The following is a 17,023-nucleotide window of genomic DNA, read 5'->3' on the forward strand; positions in this document are numbered from 1 at the left end:
TCTTGTTTTCTTCCAAAGATTGTGGCTCTAATGTAACGGTCACCAATGGCAATGTGTCCTACACGTCTACTAAATTTGGTTCGGTTGCAAACGTCAGCTGTGACAACGGACACGATGTAAACAAAGCTTCAATAAGATGTCTCGCAAATGGTAACTGGGAAAAACCAACATGTACCATCAAAGGTATTCTATTTCAAGCTTCTAGTATCCCTCATGTATAGACTCAATCAAACCGAGTCTGCAATTTTCATGTAAATTTGCTGTTTCAATGTTTCCGAGGGATCATTTTGTCCGGGTATTTAGAAGTTACAATCAAGATCATTGAATAATTACCATCATTCTGATATTAGCATTGGAAAACATGTTTTTATCATTAAACTTATAACGTGTTGACATTTTTTCAGTTATAAGATTTCCGATTATTTTAGATTAAAGATTCATTTTAAAATTTAACTCATGAACACACCTGTGTTCAAAATGTCAATTTTCTATGTTTCAATTAAAAGTTGAATTGTGTTTAAGCCAGTGCTTGGATAAAAGGGAAGAGCATGGATGGTTATTGTCCATGATCAGACTCAATCAAACCCAGAAAGAAACATTGGAATTATTGCCGTTTCGACGTTCTTTAGGGATACTTTAGGGATTCTTATTTCCTTTGATTCAATTGTTTGTGCTCTTTTTATACTTAATCTTTGTATATTAATTCACTAACAGATTGTGGTTCGAATTTAACCATTGCTGACGGTACTGCTACATTCACGTCTACTACATTCGAGGCAACTGCAAATATAAGCTGTAACGCTGGGTATGATGCCAGCAAAAGTTCAGTAAAATGTCTCGCAACTGGTAGCTGGGACACTGCAACCTGTATCATCAAGGGTGAGACGTTTTGATTATTGTGTTTTCGTTGTAACTTTACATACATTTTGATGCATGCATATATGAGCCGCGTCACGACAAAACCAACCAGTTGGGAATCACCAATGTGTATCATCAAAGGTATTCTTATTAATCAAGTTATCCGAATAGATAGTATCACAAACTGATATCATCAAATTGTTATAACAGTTAATGAACCATTCAGAACACCTCGCCGATAACTTATAATATTCTAGGAAACAACACTGATTGAAAATGGCTATACCAGTTGAATTAGTAGAAAAAACGGCTATAACTTTCGTTGTTACACCTTAATTATCTGTAGTGTAGAATTCAGACCCAGAAATACAGTTTTGTTTTGGGTGTCTTACTATTGTCATTGAAGTTCAGGCGCGGATCAAGAATTTAAGAATTTTTTATCAGAAGGTACAGAAATTTTCGACAATGTGTTGTGCATATTTTCACGATGGTTTTACACAGATGTTTCTGAGACGACATTTTTCTGATTTTCATCTTTTTTTCTGTGAACTGTAAATTAATATCGTTATCCCCGGTTGTCTCTAATACCAGCCAATTTCAAAGAAGGAGGAGTGGGGTCGGTGGGGTTGAAAACTTCCAAACCTACTGCTTTGAATCCTTGTATGAACAATTTAGTTTTAGTTTAAACGGGGTTAATAGTAAGCTACATTTATGGACAGAAAAGCTTGAATAAATGATTGGCTTTCAAAAGGTGTTTTAATTATTTCGGTGGCTTGTCTTACACAGACTGTGGGTCTAGTTTGAACGTGACTGACGGGACTTTGACATTTACCAGCACTACATTCGGATCAAACGCTACCCTAGAATGCAACACCGGCTACAGGCAAACAAAGGGGCTAAAATTTCCTGCTTAGTAGATGGGGGGAAAAATTGGGGGAAAACCCCCCCAATTTTTTTTTTTTACAATTAAAAGGGATGTAACTTTCTCAAATCTATCCTCATTTTTATCTGTTTGTTAAATTAAAAACCCGTCAAAAGGGAAGTTTTAAGCATTTTTTTGTTATTTACAAGGGGCAATAAAAACCAAAAGGGCCCCAGGGGAGGAATTTTAATAACTTCGAACCCTTTTTCAGAAATTTAAAGCAATCTATTATTACATAAAAAGTATTTCGACTGTTGGGGACTTATTATTTCATTAAAATGTTTTTCGTAAAAAGAGAATTTTTGATGTCCTTTGTGCCTTTAAAGTTTTTATAAATATAACTACCCGGGGATCAAACACTAAGCTTTTTAATAGTTTTCTGGGGCCGCTTATTACAAAAAGTTCCCTTTTAAAGGCGCCTACGGGGGTATTCATCCGTTAATTTAAAGTATCCTTTTTCCTTAAAGTGATAATACTGGTATTCAATATGATTTAAAATCATTATCATAAAAATTTAAATTCTTATTGGGCCCAAAAACACTTTTAAAAAATATATAAATTTAAAAGTGTACATTTTGGGGAAAAAAAACTAAAAATTTTACCCCTTGGGTTTTACAATTAAGTGTAGGAAGGGTTTAAAACTTCTCGACTTCTAATCCGGTCCTTGGGAAACAACCATACCTTTAGCAATAAGTGGAAAACTTTTTTCTCAAGGAAAAAAACCCGGGGTTTCCCCTTTGGGCTGAGATTGAACCCTTGCGGATAGCGATCCTAAGATTACTAGTCCGACGTGTTAACCACTCGGCCATGTCGCAATTTCTAATGCAATAACCTCAGAATACTGATTTTTTACTGAAATTATAGTGGCTGATCTGGTACACTTTGCGCGTTGCGTTGTCGTTAACAACAATACAACCTATATCGTTATCGCAGTCCTGTCTCTAGAAAAGCACGCCAAACGATGCGTTGTCGTGCGGCGCGATGTCGTCCTGTCGCTTAGCCCTGTCGCAAATCCTTCGATGTGAGTGAGTGACAATGTGACGTCGCGACAACACGCCGCACAACAATGCGCCGTTTAGCGTGCATCGTTAGCGACAGGACGACAAGACGAAAGTTTGACAACGCGCAATTTAGCGGTTTGTCGTGCTTTCGCTAACGACAACACGATGCACAAAAACGATCCAAATCAGCCACCATAGGAAATAGTAAATTAAATTATAATCTTCCTTCAATAGATAAATTTAACTAAACAGACAATGCTACATGTATATATTGTTCTTCGTTATGAAATGCTTTTTTTCAATGGTTTACATGTTTTATACTGTTTAATACTGTTCACATTGTTGATATCTATGTTAGGGAGTATGTCCCGAAAAATATTTTATTGTTATTTCTCAAAAACTTTCTAACGTCTGTGTACTTTTAATGTATGGCCAATTCCTTGAACGTTCTTTTATTCATTTGTGTTATTGGCACAGTACGGTTATAGTGAATAAGTATTTTTAAGGAAGTCAAAGCACTACTTTATATTTTCTTGCATAGCAAACTGGCGTTTCCGTGAGTTTTACCCATGCCGGAAATTTCATCTGGCATGGGGGTGCCAGATGAGTCGCGTGCCAAACAACAACGTCATTTTAGCCCACTTTATGAATGAACCGCGTTAAAATGACGTCGTTTTAGAAGAAAAATATGTGCTTAGGATGACGTCATTTCGCAGTTGTTATTTAAGTTGTAAGTTCGTACGCTATTGTAAGAAAATAGTTATGGATGAAATGACTTTAATTTCCATGAACATATATCATATTTGTGTAAACCATTTTAAGTATGAAATAATATGGCAGAATATGCAAGAAAAAAAATCTAACATATGTTTGCGGTTCGGATCGGAATATCCGTCCCTCGGGAACCAGCCCATGGGCGGTAACTCGGCAAGCCTCGTTACCGCCCAATGGGCGGGTCCCCTCGGGACGGATGTTCCGGTCCGAACCGCAACATATGACAGCTATTATTATTACTACTTTATTCGAATAATTATTTTACAATTATCGCTACTTTTTAGGTAACAAGCATCTTACATTCTCTTAAACCATTATTTAAATATTATAAATTTTAATGTTTGTCCTTTTTAAAGAAGCAAAACTGTGTTTATTTCTGAGACAAAATGTGTTTTTAATTTCACTGTTATAGTTAGGTTTTGATTTTTTTTTGTGTTTAGATTGTGGGTCTTCGTTGGCTGTGAGCAATGGGAATTTGACATTTACAACAACAACATATGGATCAAACGCTTCCCTTGAATGTTATGCCGGTTATGATGCAAACCAAACAACGATAAGTTGCCTTGATACCGGAAGTTGGGAAACACCGACGTGCACCATCAAAGGTATTAAATAGGCATTATGTGTTGTTTATGTTATATACAAAGTTATTGTATTTTTCATCATTCATATGTTTTAACGTCTGCTTTCTTTACGAGTATCACTTCTTATTTAAAAAAAAATGAATATACCCCACCCCCACAGCAAATTATTGGAAACTTAATTACTTTCTGTAATATTAATCAATTAATAGATAATCATGATCATAATTTAAATGTCAATGTGTATCATTCTTCATAATTATCATAATTGCGTAGATCAATTGTGGATTTGTAGTCGAATTTTGAATATATTCCTTATCATTTGTGGCATTCTATTCGCATACTGAATCAATATTATATTTTTTTCATTATAAAACCTAGAAGAAAAGATAATAGCGTTATACACCCAGGAGAAAATCCACGTGCATATAACACATCAGACTTCAGTTTAATAGTTGGTTGCAATGTGGTTCAATACAACTCCAAGTAAAATGTTATTTGCTTATCCTTTAATTCATATTGTATGTAAGTTATCATTTAATTGTAAAACTTAAAACAGATTGCGGCTCTTCACTCACGGTGGATAATGGGAAATTGACGTTTACAAACACGACATATGGATCCACAGCTTCACTTGTTTGTAATGCGGGGTATGATGCAAACGCCAACAATGTAACCTGTCTAGTTACAGGCACTTGGTACCCTCCATTATGTACCATTAAAGGTAATTTATAGATTTTGATTTGTTTGGTTTTACGACACAACGACACAGTATAGGTCATATGGCGCTGAAACAGGAAATGATTTTTGCTAACCTCTGATGTTACAAACAGGGGTTCAAAATAACCTCATCTACTGGATCTAAGAGATACATGGACTACAGTCACTCAACCCATTTATTCGCCTTTTGTTATCACTTAGTGAAAAACGGTGGCTGCATTTGGTATTGCATTTACTGAGATTTGTCTCAAGGTAAAATTCCACTTTAGCTCCATATGTGCTGAAGTGATCCATATGTGCATGATATAAAATTATCAACATAATAACGGATCATTTCCATAAAGCAATCAATTTTTTATTATTTTGTGTAACATTCTGTAATAGAAATTAATATTTCAAACAAACAGATTGTCCCAAGCCGAGCTTGAATAATATCATCGATAAAAGGACAGTTTTAATGAAGAAATTTACTTGCAATTCACTGCATGACAATCAAAAAAAAAATATTGTCCTTGTGAGTAAATTTTTATATACTGGGTATTTTGAGTATTTATTTATATTGCTATCACCAGATATTTTTCAAATTTTCAGATATTCAATTTTATATTTGTCAAGGGTCATATTTAACCTTTCATCAAATTTTGGTTCTGAGGTAATTTTCTTAAGTTAAATTAAATTATATTTGTTCCCAGATTGTGGGTCTTCGTTGACTGTGAGTAATGGGGTGTTGACATTTACGAATACAACATATGGATCAAACGCTTCCCTTGCTTGTGATACCGGATACGATGCAAACACTGCATCGATTGGTTGCCTTGACACCGGAAGTTGGGAAACACCAACGTGTACTATCAAAGGTAACAGCACACAGGTCTTAGGTCATCTTAGATGTTTACAATCTATAAATAGCTACCTTTTATTATTCTAGTTTTTAATCTTGGCAAGCAAGCAATTGGTTCTGTCAAACTGTAAATGAATTGTTATGTTCAAATATTTTATCTTTTGGTTTCTTGTGAAAATTTAATATCAACAAATGACTCATCAACAACGAGCTTATTAATTCGTACATGATGAATTGAATAATTCAAAATTACCATAAGTTATTTGTCCTTGCGAACTGTAAGCATTGATTACTTGCATTTGCTACATTCGCACAAGAAAAGCATATTGGTTTCTTGATAGTTTTAAAAAATGTACTTGTACAGCACTTCATTAGAAGTAAAATATTGAAAAGGGGGATCATTAAAAATACAATGTAAGTTATATCAATGGCTGACAATTGTAAATTTTGAGTTAATTGCCAGTTCATGAGGGACAATGAATAGCGCATTTTCTTTCAGTGCATAATAACGATGATATCCATCAAAACATCAGCGTTTAAGACTAATTAGTCTGTAAATTATGTTGACTATAAAGATAATATATAAACGCTAATAACCTTCGTAAATCATTGCAACAGTTTAAACACAACACTTGCAACTAGCTGTTTTGAAAACATTAGCTATGTTTTATTGAATTGCTAGATTGTGGGTCTTCGCTGACTGTGAGTAATGGGGCTTTGACATTTACGACAACAACATATGGATCAAACGCTTCCCTTGTTTGTGATACCGGATACGATGCAAACACTGCAACGATTGGTTGCCTTGACACCGGAAGTTGGGAAACACCGACATGTACCATCAAAGGTAACAGAATCTTCTCAGACGGTTGACAAATAGCTTATCTTTTATGTGACTCTAGTTTCAAATCATGGCACGAATTAATTCTATCAAATACTAACTGAATTACTTTATTGAAATATCTCAAAACTGTAAACTTTTATATCAACCAAATGACTCATAAACGATGAAACAATTATATGCATTATGCATCGATAAATATTTAATTTCCACTATTTTTTTGTCTCTGCTATCTGTAAACATTAACAACATACAATTGCTGCATTCTCACAAAGGAAAGCATGTTGGTTTATTGTTTGCACATAAGGTATTGGTACAACAGTTCATTCTAATTGAAATCTTGGAAAGGCGGGTCATTTAAAATTCAAGGTACACTATATAAATTAGTAAAACAAAACATAAATTTTGAACTTTAGGTTAAGTGCCAGTTCATGAGGGACAATTCCCTTATGCGCATTAGCAATCACATTCACCAAAACATGAGCTTAAGTAGCATTCAAACCTTTTTATGTCGCTAAATTATTTCTATTTTCAAGCGAATATATATTAGAACACTAAGCAATCGATGCAGCAGCTAAAACACGACAATTGCAACTAGCTGTTTTGAAATTAATAGCTATTTTACATTGAATTGCTAGATTGTGGGTCTTCGCTGACTGTGAGTAATGGGGCGTTGACATTTACGACAACAACATATGGATCAAACGCTTCTCTGGTTTGTGATACCGGATACGATGCAAACTCTGCAACGATTGGTTGTCTTGATACCGGAAGTTGGGAAACACCAACGTGTACTATCAAAGGTATTTCATGATTTTATATTTAATTTTACACTTTTTTGCTTAACTTTTTTAAAGTTAGTTTTTCGCACGTCTCTCACGTCATCCCTCTTTACAATAGTCACATTTTATCACGAAGTGATCTACACAAATGAATAATTGAATACAATGCACTTATAACTTTCTTTAATAACGTTCAAGTAGATGTGTATTATTATTATAAATTGGCATAGTACAAAATATTGTAGTTCACTTATACTTTTCATTAGAAGGGAGATAATCATATTATACTGTTTATTGGTTACTAGATTTCCTCCCTTTAAAATTCACGTGATGGCTGCTTTCGATTTGGTTGGTTATTTTGACATCATAATCATTCTGTATATTTCAAACGCTTCAAAATTTTAAGTTTATTAAATTATGAAATATGAATAAATTGTTTATATTTTTTCTGACTGCCCGGAGTGTAATTAGCCATATGGACTTAAACTTATACTATATGTATTTCATATACATATTCATCCAGTGAACAAAATACTGTCAAAAAGAACTTTACACCATATAATATAGTTCACATAAAAATGTATTTTCCCTTTCCTAATAATTAATTATCATTTATTGTATTTTCAATTATCAATTTGTTACTGAATTTTGATTCGTTTTAATATCCTTAATTATACGGGTTTGGCAATTCAGTCAAAAATTAATTTTCGATTAAGACCACCCCTCTATTAGGACCATTTTTAGGACCATAGAACGGAATTTTATGTTCTTTATGTCAATAGTTGCATGCTCCAGAATTATGACCACCAATGTTCACCACTTTGAAGATCACCACATTCAGTCCCAATTCTTTGATTTATTCCTTATTTGAACTCACTATTGAGACCAATGATTTTAAAGTCAACACCTACCAAGATCACATATTTGTTGCTATTATCTGCTTGAATACTCTTAGGCATGACACTTGATATAACAAGGTGTCAAAAACTGTTTTAATAAGGTCATTTTTTTGAATTTTGGTGTGAAAGTAAATTATAGACTTATCGTGGTTCAATGTTGCTTTTATAGCACATTTATCTTGGAAAGAATTAATTTCTTATATGATAGGTGAAATATGTATTTTCCACTCATATGTTTAAAGACGTCAAATGAAATAAATGACTGCATCCGTAAAAGGTTTTCTCTATGACTATTTTCTGAATTGTAATATTTAACTGGTCAATCGAAAGTATAAAGATATTTTTGAACTTTACATTATCAGATAACGATTGTCTCGATCAGAATTTGTGACAATTTTCATCAAAATTGAAAAATTATTTTGTGCAAATGGATAAATATGTATACATTGTTCAGTTACTTAAAGTTTGATATTTACATTTGTCAGGTCCATGTTCGACATTTCATCAAAAGTTTGATACTGAAGTATTTCATAGTTTAATATTCCTTTGTTAAAGTTTATTCTATGAAATTGCCAGATTGTGGGTCTTCGTTGACTGTGAGTGATGGGACTTTGACATTTACGACAACAACATATGGATCAAACGCTACCCTTGTTTGTGATAAAGGATACGATGCAAACGCGGCAACGATTGGTTGCCTTGACACCGGAAGCTGGGATACAGCGACATGCACCATCACAGGTAACGTTACACACAATGTGTTCGTATACACCAGTAACTGGCAACTCTTTTATTTCATCCTAGTTTCGAAACCCTTGTGTCTCCCTCACGCTTACTTAATGGTTGTTATCTAAAACCTTTAAAAAAAATGTGCACTAAGACTTTAAATGGGTGGTTACATTTTTTATCAACAAATGCCTAATGTTTAATGAAGAGCTTATTGACAAACACATGGTCAATATAAGTGTTCTATATATCAAAATTGTGTCCCATTCTGATAAAAGTCAGCCCCAAATTAAACCTCCCATTAAGGATCTGACAACCACCAGGTTGTCATATTTTCGTGACCTTTCAAACAGCCAATCATCGGCGATCAATTAGATCGTTATTTGTGCTTGCTTTCTTTGAAAACTTGAAATTGTTGCATTTACACAAAGAAAATTATTTTTATTTATGGTATGTATTTAAAGGCAAACATACAACGATTCGATGCAAGTTAAATCATGAAAATGAGGATAATAAGAAATTTATACAAACTTAATTAATGGCTCATATTGTTAACTTTATTTTTATTGCGCCATTCAAATATCCTCTTAAGTAGCATTCAACTTTTTTATAATAGGCTATATCGTTTACTTGTAAATATTAATGCTGGCATACAGCCCGACTATAAGCAGTTATTACCACCTTCTTGCCACCTTATTGCCACCTGCTGATTCGAGCACTGTAACACCGCACTTTGGGGTCAAACGCACTTTGGGGTCCGACCCCAAAGTGCGTTAAACTTCGCACCGCACTTTGGGGTCCAACGCACTTTGGGGTCAAAATCGAGAAATTGATCCCAAAGTGCGTTAATATGCTACATATCAACGCACTTTGGGTTCAAGAGGTCTAAAGGTGTCATCTGAGTTCTGCGTAAATACTGAGAACTGACTTATTTTCGATCTGCGACATTGAAATATTTGAGGTGGAGTTCAAGATGGCGGTAAATACTTTATGATGCTTAAGTGATAAAAGTTTTATTAATTTTACCACTTGAAATATCTAAAAATTGTGTTCATATAACATAATTACGGTGGCATAAAAGTGACATTTGCATTTTTTTTTAGTTTTGCATACATATTATATTTTAGTTTTGCATACATATGTATTTTCGTTCTAACACGTCAAGAAAAAATATAATTATAATTATAAAGTTGGACTTTATGTTTGGTGGTTAAATTTGTTTTCGCCTCAGAGTTTCCAATAGAACGTTCTTTAAAGGCCGTTCCAGTGGGTTGAAAAAACTGTCGTTAAATCAACCGTGTGTAGAAACATTTTGAGAATAACGAATTTTGAAAACGTTGATAAAACTTTGTTTGTTTATTTTATTTCAGTCTATAATTTTCCAAGCGAAATACAAATTATTAAAAGTGAAATATATGTAAAACTTGACTCGTTTGCGACATTAAAATAGCGTACTTGATTTGATTGTTTTGCACGTGCTGTTTGGCGCTACATTGTGACGTCACGTAAACAACACTTTAAACGTCTGTACAGCGTTAACGACTGTATTAAAAATATTGGTGTTCGGATTCATTTTCTTAGTTAGACCATTTTCTGTCATTCTAGATAGTGTTCACAACAAAATTCGACAAAAAATTGTTTAATTTATTAGATTTTTCAAACAAAATGGCGCCGTCAATGTGAAAATACACAGGGAGATAATAAAAACGGCGAGTGCATTGTTGTATAATAATGCACGCTTCGGACCTTCTTTGTTTATATAGAAAAAAATCCGATAGTGTTAGAATATATATTATATATTATAAATATACTATTATATTGGTGTCTATTTGGATTAGTGATCAGTTATTATTCCATGAATATGCACCACCCAACCCCACCCTCTGAGAATGGCGTGGAGGTCATTGACTTTTAACCAAGCCGACCACTGGTAAAATCTTGTCCCTGCGGGGGATACTCAGATAATAACATTCCTGCCTTATGCCCCGGAACAGCGCAAACATCAAAACATGATTCTTTTTTGCCCGGGGGCAAGGGAGGTGGTTAAAAATTACTGGTGTATTACAATAATGCACAATAAAAGATATAAATAGGTCCTTATATTCCACTGATTTAGAAAAAATGCTTAAAGCTTTGAAGGATTGTTATGAAACTTGGGTCAATTCTTTAGCACATCCAGATAATGTGCAGAACTTATATGCCATGTGTTCCGGCTCAAGGTCGGGGTCACACCTACAGGTCAAAGGATTAAGACTTGGGTTTTATGTCCGATCCTTATCTCCAAACCCCATGAAGGATTTTAAGGCACCTTGTGTCAAATGATAACCACATCGAGACCATATGAAAACCTTTTTTTGGGTTAATGCGGACTATATATATATATTGTTATTTTTTGATGCCTCCAAAAATGAAAATGTTGGTATTTCAAAGGGCATTTGCAAATGGGGTTTTGTAATTTACAGATGGCGAAGTGTTTGAAAATGGTGTTTTACAAATGGCGTAATTATCCAAACCTCTACTTTGCAAATGGCTTCATGTAAAAAAATGTACGAAAAAACAAAAATAAAATATGTACAAAAACTTAAATAGAATAATTATGTATGCAAAACTATTTGACAGAACCAATTGCTTGCAAAGATTAAAAACTAGAATAGTAAAAAGGAAACTATTTATAGATTGTAAACATCTACGATGACATAAGACCTGTGTGTTTTTTTTACCTTTGATAGTACACGTTGGTGTCTCCCAACTTCCGGTGTCAAGACAACCAATCGTTGCAGTGTTTGCATCGTATCCGGTATCACAAGCAAGGGAAGCGTTTGATCCATATGTTGTTGTCGTAAATGTCAACGCCCCATTACTCACTTTAAAAAACTTCTATATAAAATGAGTAATTTCTATAAAATGTGTAAATAAAAAAAGGTAAATAATGCATTTAGCTATAAGCAATGGTGTTAATGAAACGTGTACATTCTTTTAAAATAAATAGAAAATTTGAGAAAAAATATTTAAAGCTTTATAATTGATACAAATTCTTTATGAAGTGATTTATTTGGTGAAAGTTCTTCACTTCCTAATCAAGAACATTTAAATCCCTATTGATTCTATTATAATTCAGAGCACATGTTTTTGCGTCTATTTAATGTCTTAATTTTTTGTTTACCATTGGCTTTAACTACAATATATTATTTAAAACATATTGAACATTAATTTTCTATGACCCCAAAGTGCGGTCGTTTGCCTGATGTTATAAAATGCATATGTACCTGTTCAACGCACTTTTGGGTCGAAATTGGACCCCGAAGTGCGTAACGCACTATGGGGTCGGACCCCAAAGTACGTAACGCACTTTGGGGTCGGACCCCAAAGTGCGTTTGACCCCAAAGTGCGGTGTTACAGAGCACATCAGCTCTGAATTCACAGCATATTAGTTGTGAAAGGATTACAAAGATCATTCTTGTGTTTTCGAGACACACCATAATGATTATCTTTATATTATTCCAACAAATATTTGCAGTTCGATTACTTATTCGCTTTAATCACGGAAAGCATTGAAGCGCAAATGTAAGTTTGCGCGAATGAGTCTGTAGGATTTCGCTGAACATACGAATTTTACGACATTGGAATATAATTTACGCGAATTGTCGACCCCGGCAAAAAAGGAAATATTTGTTTCTAAATATAAATTGGATTACAGTGCGAGTTCCCACTCTGTAGTAAGAAGTTAATTCTAATAATAAAGCTAAACATTATTTTATGGTTGAATATATTCCATATCGGAACTGTTCACGACATTTTGAATATAAGTAATGTCGAGAAGAACGGCTTTATGTAAAGTTGCTATTTCCTGCTGCCCAACACATTGTATGGTGGCTTATTTGAACCATTCGTGTTTTCGCCCCGCGACCCCGCCAAGCAAAAAGTCGAGAATGAACAAGTTAATGTGGCTGGGGAGTGTAGCGAAACACGCTCATAAGCGGGGGGGGGGGGTATTTTTAAAATTAGCCCTCATAAGTTTGTAATTATTTTGGTTTATGTGTATATTTGCATGTACATACGCAATGAAATATTGTTAATCTATCAAGTTTGTTAGATTAAAAATGATCAAAGCATCTTATACATTCCCGCTACGTTTTCGTTTTAGATTGTGGTACTCCATCACTAACAAACGGCGCCTTGGCATATACAACAACAACGTATCTATCTGATGCAAATGTGACTTGTGACAAAGGGTATACCGCAAGTGATGACACAACAAAGTGTAAGGCTAATGGGTCATGGAAAACTGTAAGCTGTGACCCTGTCGGTAAGTTTTAGTTGAATGATTCTGCTAAAAGAATTTAATCCGATATATCACATACCCGTGTTGATTTTGAGACTCCGTAAATATGGTATCCCACGGGCGTTCATATATTTTGACTTGACGTCATTAATTATGTTATACAAACATAGTGTGAAGACGCGATAAATGTTGTAGGCGCGTCAGTGAATACGGATACTTTTGCACCTTAAACAGTCTTTATTTTGGACATGTGATAAATAGAATATTACATTCGTGTAAGTTTATTACTGAATTTATTGAACTCGTTGAATAAGACAATATTTTGCTCGCCAGAGGCTCGCACAATATAATTGTATTCAAATCGTCCAATAAATTCAATATTGGACCTACACTCATTCAATATCCTATATTTATTCTCTTCGACAAACACTGATTTATTTATTTCAATGTTAAATATGTGTATTCATTAGGTGTTTTTCTTTATCTAAATTTGTTCAACTTTTGAATAAGATTTTGATGTGATAAATTGACATTTTTTTGTATATTTGTCCTGCTCTTTTGTGACAAGCTGTTTTGCTCAGCCAGTTTTACGCACTTAAATTCAAATATTTGTTTCTCAAAACCTAGTGTAAAAGTGACTACATTCACTCGTTTAAATTAGATGTAGTTGATTTGAAATAATAAAACACTGGTGCTTTAAAAATTATGTTTGATGGGTTTTTTTATTCCAAGGAAATCATTTTTTGAAATTTGTTTCAAACAATTAAACATTTTTTAGACACATTAAAACTAAAATATAAGGAAACTAAATGCAAGAAATGAAGAAAAATCACATATTTTCTTAAAGGCCTATTATGCCTCAGATCTATGCTAGCTTTTTCATTTCTGAAAAAAAATAAATTTTGGCAACATTTTACAGTTTCCAAATTATTAATAATAATATAAACATATATGAATTATCTTTTACTTATTCTGCGATGTTAAAATGGATATAATTAAAGTAAATTAGTTTTTGCATGGAAGTCAACATACTACTTTGTTTACATTTTGCTACCTTTACGACACATTTCTGCACATTTAAAGCTACTTTCTTCACTTTCTTCATATGTTAAACATCTAACATGCTCTTAAACCATTATTAAATCATTATTAAACACATGTTTGACATTTCTAAAGAATTAAGAAATATATTTCTAAAGGGTTAAGAAATATATAGATTTCTTAGACAAATGAACAAATTAATTAAATAAATGTACATATTAATGAATTTAAACTGCTTTCTTTCTATCTAAATGTTTAATTACCTGTAATGTGCAGTTAAGAATATCTTATTTATGTGAATAAATAACACTGTACTTAAATAATTACAGATTGCGGATCGACCTTGCCGACAATTACAAATGGGGCGGCCACACTTGATGATTCAGCACAAACCACCTATTTGTCCACGGCCTCTGTCACGTGCGAATCAGGGTTCACGCCAGATAAATCAAGTCTTAATTGTAAAGCCAACGGGGCATGGTCTAAAGCAATTTGCTCATAGGCAGGTAGGTAAAACTGTGTTGTTTTTGTTATTATTGTTGCTGTTCCTGTTGTCATTCTGAACTTGTTTCTAACTCTCAGACGACTTTTGTTTATCATTTTTTCTCAGATTAGCATTTCAAAGCAGTTCATCGTAATTTCGTGATTGAGGGTCTAAAATGGATGTAGACTCAAAAGCACTTTCTTATCTTTTATACTTTTTATAATGTAAACTACGTAAACGATGTATTAGTAAGACAGGTTATCATTAGCCAACACTACTTTGTACAGGTACTACATGTATCAAACGATACTTTGCATTGGAGTTAACCAACATTTATTATTGAATGACCCTCGTTCTTTGTACCGGAACTATTCAACGATACTTCTTTGTATCGGTACTATCAAACGATACTTTGTACCGGTACTATCCAACGATACTTTGTGCTGGTAATTTCAAACGATATTTTATACCTGTACTATCAAATGATACTTTGTGCTGGTAATTTCAAACGATATTTTATACCTGTACTATCAAATGATACTTTGTGCTGGTAATTTCAAACGATATTTTATACCTGTACTATCAAACGATATTTTATACCTGTACTATCAAACGATATTTTATACCTGTACTATCAAACGATATTTTATACCTGTACTATCAAACGATATTTTATACCTGTACTATCAAACGATATTTTATACCTGTACTATCAAATGATACTTTGTGCTGGTAATTTCAAACGATATTTTATACCTGTACTATCAAACGATATTTTATACCTGTACTATCAAACGATATTTTATACCTGTACTATCAAACGATATTTTATACCTGTACTATCAAACGATATTTTATACCGGTACTATCAAACGATACTTTTACCTGTACTATCAAACGATACTTTGTGTTGGTAATTTCAAACGATAATTTGTACCGGTATTATCAAACGATACTTGGTAACGGTACTATGAAACGATACTTAGTAACGGTACTATGAAACGATACTTTGCACCGGTAATATCAAACAATATTTTGAACACTTCAACATATAACACAATTTTACTTTTAAATTATAACGAGTATGACTGTAAAGAGAATTAAGCTTTGTTGTAAATGTTTTGTTTAAATAGTAATTGAATCGTCCGATTATCAGTCCGTTACAGGTAACCCTAAACCTACAAGTTGTATATATATTTTAAGTTCCACCTAACAACCATATTTACTGACCGATATCTTCAATAATCAATAGGTAAATTGCTTGAATGGCCTCCTAGCTTATTTCGGATGGAGTTTGGGGTCATTGGTGCTTAAACTAGTATATTCTTACACTTTGGTATTTATAGTCTTTACAAGGTTGGTTTGACATAAAGTCTAAAACAAAGAACTGGATGAGTGGGTAAACCTTTCCATCAAAATCAGTTCCGAACTAGAATGCCAAGAATGATGGGGAGATCAATGCGTGGAGATTGGACGTGTATATCATCTTTTATGATGATGCACGTTTGTAACGTCGCTTTCCATTGAATAATCGTGACGTTTATATAGTTTTTCTGTAACGTCGCTTTTCATTGGATAATCGTGGCGTTTATCTTATTTATTTGAAAATAGCGGCTCGGGTTATATTTACAAACAGCCGTTTAAATAGGGCCATATAACCTGTCAACGATCTTTATAACTAATAATATAAACGTCACGATTATCCAATGAAAAATGACGTTACAAACGTGCAGTATTATAAAGTTTTATATACACGGCTGCTGTAAATTTTTGAAAAAATCTTACCTTTTCTCTAAAAAATATTATGCTTGCTGAATTATAAATTCGTTATAAAAATTTCTGACAGGTTATATAGCCGTGTATAAACGGTTGTATGCAATATAACCCTCGCCTAGCGGTTCGGGTCATATTTCCAAACAACCGTTTATATAGGACCATACAACCAGTAAAAATCTTAATAATTTTTTTTAATATTTATAGATATATGTTTCATTTCAGGTTGTGGCTGCGTGAGATGACTATTCAAGTAGCCTATCAATCTAAATTTCTAACGATGACGAATAATTGTTGACATTCAACAACTTGGTTTTCTTTTTTGTTTGATTGAACATTTTAAATCCTCAAATAGTATTGATCTTTGAGGATGTTTTTATTTGGTTCCAATGGAAACATCTCTAAATCAACTTTCATTTATTATATATCTTGTTCTTCTAATCATGAAAATGATAACAAACAAATAACAATGTATAATTCTTTGCAGTAAACCAATTC

The 17,023-nt window shown here is 33.3% G+C and overlaps 1 protein-coding gene and 1 long non-coding RNA gene across 2 annotated transcripts; both read left to right on the forward strand.

The window, feature by feature from the left end:
* Window positions 1-19: 19 nt before the first annotated feature.
* On the forward strand, window positions 20-1,732 carry LOC132731480 (uncharacterized). The gene is made up of 3 exons (XR_009625895.1): window positions 20-183; window positions 715-879; window positions 1,645-1,732. It is a non-coding gene; the product is annotated as an uncharacterized LOC132731480 (long non-coding RNA).
* Window positions 1,733-2,846: 1,114 nt separating this feature from the next.
* Window positions 2,847-17,023, forward strand: LOC132731475 (sushi, von Willebrand factor type A, EGF and pentraxin domain-containing protein 1-like). The gene is made up of 10 exons (XM_060717667.1): window positions 2,847-2,916; window positions 3,996-4,160; window positions 4,696-4,860; window positions 5,549-5,713; window positions 6,380-6,544; window positions 7,177-7,341; window positions 8,796-8,960; window positions 13,090-13,251; window positions 14,598-14,774; window positions 16,751-17,023. The coding sequence occupies exons 1-9, from the start codon at window positions 2,847-2,849 to the stop codon at window positions 14,768-14,770; spliced, it is 1,395 nt and encodes a 464-aa protein (XP_060573650.1). The 3' UTR covers window positions 14,771-14,774; window positions 16,751-17,023.

Source organism: Ruditapes philippinarum, unplaced genomic scaffold, assembly GCF_026571515.1.
Source record: "Ruditapes philippinarum isolate M1 unplaced genomic scaffold, ASM2657151v2 ctg5429_1_1_1_1, whole genome shotgun sequence".
Taxonomy (NCBI): Eukaryota; Metazoa; Mollusca; class Bivalvia; order Venerida; family Veneridae; genus Ruditapes; species Ruditapes philippinarum.

Excerpts from the sequence above, each read along its gene's own strand:
- LOC132731475 (XM_060717667.1), top strand. The coding sequence starts at position 2,847 with ATGCGCCGTTTAGCGTGCATCGTTAGCGACAGGACGACAAGACGAAAG. Across the intron at positions 4,161-4,695 it reads ACCGACGTGCACCATCAAAG|ATTGCGGCTCTTCACTCACG; the intron begins GTATTAAATAGG and ends AACTTAAAACAG. Across the intron at positions 8,961-13,089 it reads AGCGACATGCACCATCACAG|ATTGTGGTACTCCATCACTA; the intron begins GTAACGTTACAC and ends TTTTCGTTTTAG.